The 3,735-nt window shown below is 42.5% G+C and overlaps 1 protein-coding gene across 1 annotated transcript; it reads right to left on the reverse strand.

The window, feature by feature from the left end:
* Positions 1-300: 300 nt before the first annotated feature.
* LOC123185755 (putative wall-associated receptor kinase-like 16) lies at positions 301-3,533 on the reverse strand. The gene is made up of 4 exons (XM_044597582.1): positions 3,474-3,533; positions 1,941-2,838; positions 1,671-1,814; positions 301-1,499 (listed from the first exon to the last, which is right to left on the reverse strand). Exons 2-4 carry the CDS (start codon positions 2,827-2,829, stop codon positions 301-303), a joined length of 2,232 nt encoding a protein of 743 aa, XP_044453517.1. The 5' UTR covers positions 2,830-2,838; positions 3,474-3,533.
* Between the last annotated feature and the right edge of the window lie 202 nt (positions 3,534-3,735).

A 3,735-nucleotide genomic window follows, 5' to 3' on the forward strand; every position in this document is an offset into this window, starting at 1 on the left:
AGGTGTAGAAAGTATGTATGAATTAGATATTCGTATGTCTAGGATACACATGTATCCGAATATCCAATGGATATTTCTGTTGAATACACATCACACACCGAATTGTTTTTAAAAATACAAATAGCAATTTATAAGTTGCAAGAGATAGACTCCCTATTAGGAGAGGTACAAGAAATCCTCAAAATATAATACACACGGTAAGAAGGTTTAGAATTAACATAAATATTACACATGGTAACGAAGTACAGAAGGAACAATCTGCATGTAGTAGGTTTAATAGATTACTATACATGTATATACTCACCTTGCATAATAGGAACTTCCTGGGTTTATGGGTAGGTCCTCACTTTCACCCGTAGGATACCCGCTTAATTCTATTTCATACCCACTCGTAGATTCTCCTCCGAGAAGGTTTTCAGCATTTGTCTCGATGTCGAGTCGTGCCCAAGGATGCACTGAAAGTTTCCTCAATCGGTTGAGCTCATCGGCAACCTCTTTCATAGAGGGCCTATTTTCACCACACATATCTAGGCACTTCTTAGCTAGGTCCGCAAGTCCTATCAGTAACTCCATGCTCTCTTGACCTTTCACGTGGCTCGCCAACACGGCATCTAGATTATTTTCCTTCATTGCAGATAGGAAAATCAATGACAAGCTTCTTTGCTTCTCAGACCCCTCAAGCTTCAGTGGCAGCTGACCCGTGAGGATCTCCAAAAGGATAACTCCAAAGCTGTATACGTCACTTTTGTCTGTTAACTGGCATGTTTGCATGTATTCGGGGTCAAGGTAACCACAAGTACCTTGAACCATTGTGACAAACTGCTCTTTATCAGATGGGGCTAGTATGGAAGCTCCGAAGTCTGACACTTTGGCCATATAGTTATCATCAAGCAAGATGTTGGAAGTTTTTACATCACCGTGAATTATTGGGGGAGACGCATATGAATGCAGGAAGCTGAGTCCTTCGGCTGCTTCATGAGCAATCCTTAAGAGAGTGCTAAAGGATATTTGCAATGCTTGGTTTCTGCCATGGATAAGCTCGAATAGTGTACCGTTTAGGACAAACTCATATACTAGAATTGGAACTTCCACCTCAAGGCAACAACCCAAGAGTTTGACAATGTTCTTGTGATTGATTTGGGACAAAATAAGCATCTCTTGGCCAAATTCCTTCTTTTGTCTTTCGTCAACTATCGCACATCTTTTAATTGCAACAGGCATGTTCTTTAGTATCCCTTTATAGACCGTTCCATGGCCTCCTTTTCCAAGTATCCTACTATTGTCGAAGTTGTCAGTTGCATGTATGAGTTCAGCTTCTGAAAATACATTGAAAGCAAGACCTTTTTCTGATTTCATCTTGTCAAACAAAAGTAAGCCTCCATGCTGATGAAAATACTCCTGCTTAACTTTTTTCAGTTTTCTCTTTTGCATTATAATCTGCCCGCAAAAAACTGTGAACATGATGATAACCATTAGGCCGAATATTCCCATTGTAATTCCTGATAACAATAATAGATGAGACAATTATTTTTGAGATTGAGGAGAGGGATGGTATATAAAACATAAATGGTGCATATTAGCTAAGGTTAGATGTGTGATTGTCATGACATCCAGAAAAGTGCGATAAAGTTAATGGTCTAGCTAGGTGACCACATTTGTTTGTGTGTTACCTATTGTTAAGACAATGTTAGTGTTGCATGTATTGCTTTTTTGGATATATTTTTTCCCAAGTCCACAAGAACACTGGTATTCTCCACCGATATTGCGACAAAAACCATCTGAAGGGCATGGGTTGTGATTGCATTCATTAACGTCTGCAGACAAATAGCAAAACGAAATATTAGAGTTTTAATAAGTAAGATAAAGGGACCTCTACATACAAGGTGCAGTATTATGGGCGTTAGTGCATATATACATATACACTCAAAGTTAATTATTACCTTTGCATCCATCTCGGAGATAAGGGTTGCCTTCATAACCATTGGTGCAATTACACATGTAACCTTGATCATTGGTGGAATTCACGCATTTGCTGTTGCTGCTGAGGCATGCATAAGTGCCCGTCTTATTCTGTTCTGCAACATCACATGACTTCACATCTCTCATAGCCCAGTCAAGAATCATTGGCACCCGTCCATCATATGTTTCATTGAACTTATTTGTGCTTATGTAGGCAGTGCTGAACTTGAATGCCGCGGCCTCCATCAGTACCACATAGCTACAACGGTTGAACTCCCAAATTTCACTTGTGTTGACTATTTCTGAGAAGGCTATGTCATAGTAGTACATCCTCTTCGGTATTGCAGTCTGGGAGCAGCCCATGCCGGAGCAGGATCCGTCCACCAAGTCAGACAAATTGCGGCATGTTGCGACGCCCAAGCCCTGGTAGCCCGTGGCATCAAAGTCGTATATCAAGATGAGGGCGTTGCACCCGATGACCGTGAACTTGTTCTGGACGTCGGAGAACCGGTAGGGAGAAGAAGGATCTCCTTCATTGAACCCCGCATATCGGCCAAAATACTCCATGCTCCCTGTGGAGGTGTTGTAGCAGTACCCCAGGATGTAATTAAGCACCCGGGTCGTGCCTTCGGTCAAAGAAATGTCGAGCACCTCAAAGGCACCCTTGAATGGCTTCTGGACGCCATCTTGGACCTTGCAACTGAGGTCGAAGCCTTCTGCGAGCGAGCAGCCCGGGTCGATGCCGAATGGGTACGGTATTTCAACAGTACCGCACTGTCTTCGGCATCCTGAACTAGGAACCGCAGTTCCAGGTGCATACTGTGATGCAAGCAATACGAGACCGAGTCCAAGCTGCAAGAACACTTGCATATTCTTCGGCTGGAGAATAAGGAAACATGACACTGTCACTAAATCGAAACCTTTTGTTTCAGAAAAATAATCGGTCGCATGAAATATGGATGCCATGTTGTTGGTTCAGTTTGGGGGTTACTCTAAATATACAAGCATAGCTCGACCTAGCATTCTGAGATAACAGAACGAAAATACTATAGAAGTCTTAACAAACTAGGATCTGCTGTCAAAGCAGGAAGAGACTCAATCATGGAACTCCTGGTGAACGTTGTAGTTTCTTTCTTAACGAATGGAGCCTGGGAACCTCGTTTCAAAAAAACAGGAGCCTGGAAGCGAGTGCCTGTTTGTCTGCTTAACTACTTATCGACTGATTAACTCTGCTTTAAGCAATCTACTCGCATGCCGTGCCACAAGGATGCAGAGGTTAATTTTGGTTCGCTATTTAGTGTTTGCCGTTAGCTGGCCTCGGTAATTCAGAGTATTTGGGAACAAATAAGCAGCATTCGTCTAGTGTTCGTGGCATTCAGACTTCTTGTAAATTGAAAAACGAACTGAAAGCTTGTAAAAGACAATTTCTAGAAAAAAATACGTTGATAAAACTCACGTGAAATAAGCAGGGGTTCAATATTCGTCGGATAGAAGAGATATCTCGAGGGATTTACTTGTGCTTCAGGATCTTCCCTGCCAAAGACACCGATAGGCGAGAGCACCGTACAACTTTCGAGCTTGGTTCTGTAGTTGTGTTTCTGAAGAACAGCCAACACCTCGAGTTTTCTGTGCATACACTGACACCTCTTGACGATGTCAATGGTCCGTCGAGAACTAGTCAAAGCACAGCGACATGGCCAAATGGCAGGCTTGGGCTTTCCCTCGTACATAAAAATAAACGGAGCAGACAAGCGATCAAGTCTGTATCGATCGTCT

This window comes from Triticum aestivum, chromosome 2A, assembly GCF_018294505.1.
Source record: "Triticum aestivum cultivar Chinese Spring chromosome 2A, IWGSC CS RefSeq v2.1, whole genome shotgun sequence".
Classification (NCBI taxonomy): Eukaryota; Viridiplantae; Streptophyta; class Magnoliopsida; order Poales; family Poaceae; genus Triticum; species Triticum aestivum.

Coding starts and splice junctions, on each gene's coding strand:
- LOC123185755 (XM_044597582.1), bottom strand. CDS start 2,829: ATGCAAGTGTTCTTGCAGCTTGGACTCGGTCTCGTATTGCTTGCATCA. Junction 1,815..1,940: donor TCTCCGAGATGGATGCAAAG/GTAATAATTAAC, acceptor ATTTGTCTGCAG/ACGTTAATGAATGCAATCAC. Junction 1,500..1,670: donor TAACATTGTCTTAACAATAG/GTAACACACAAA, acceptor TATTGTTATCAG/GAATTACAATGGGAATATTC.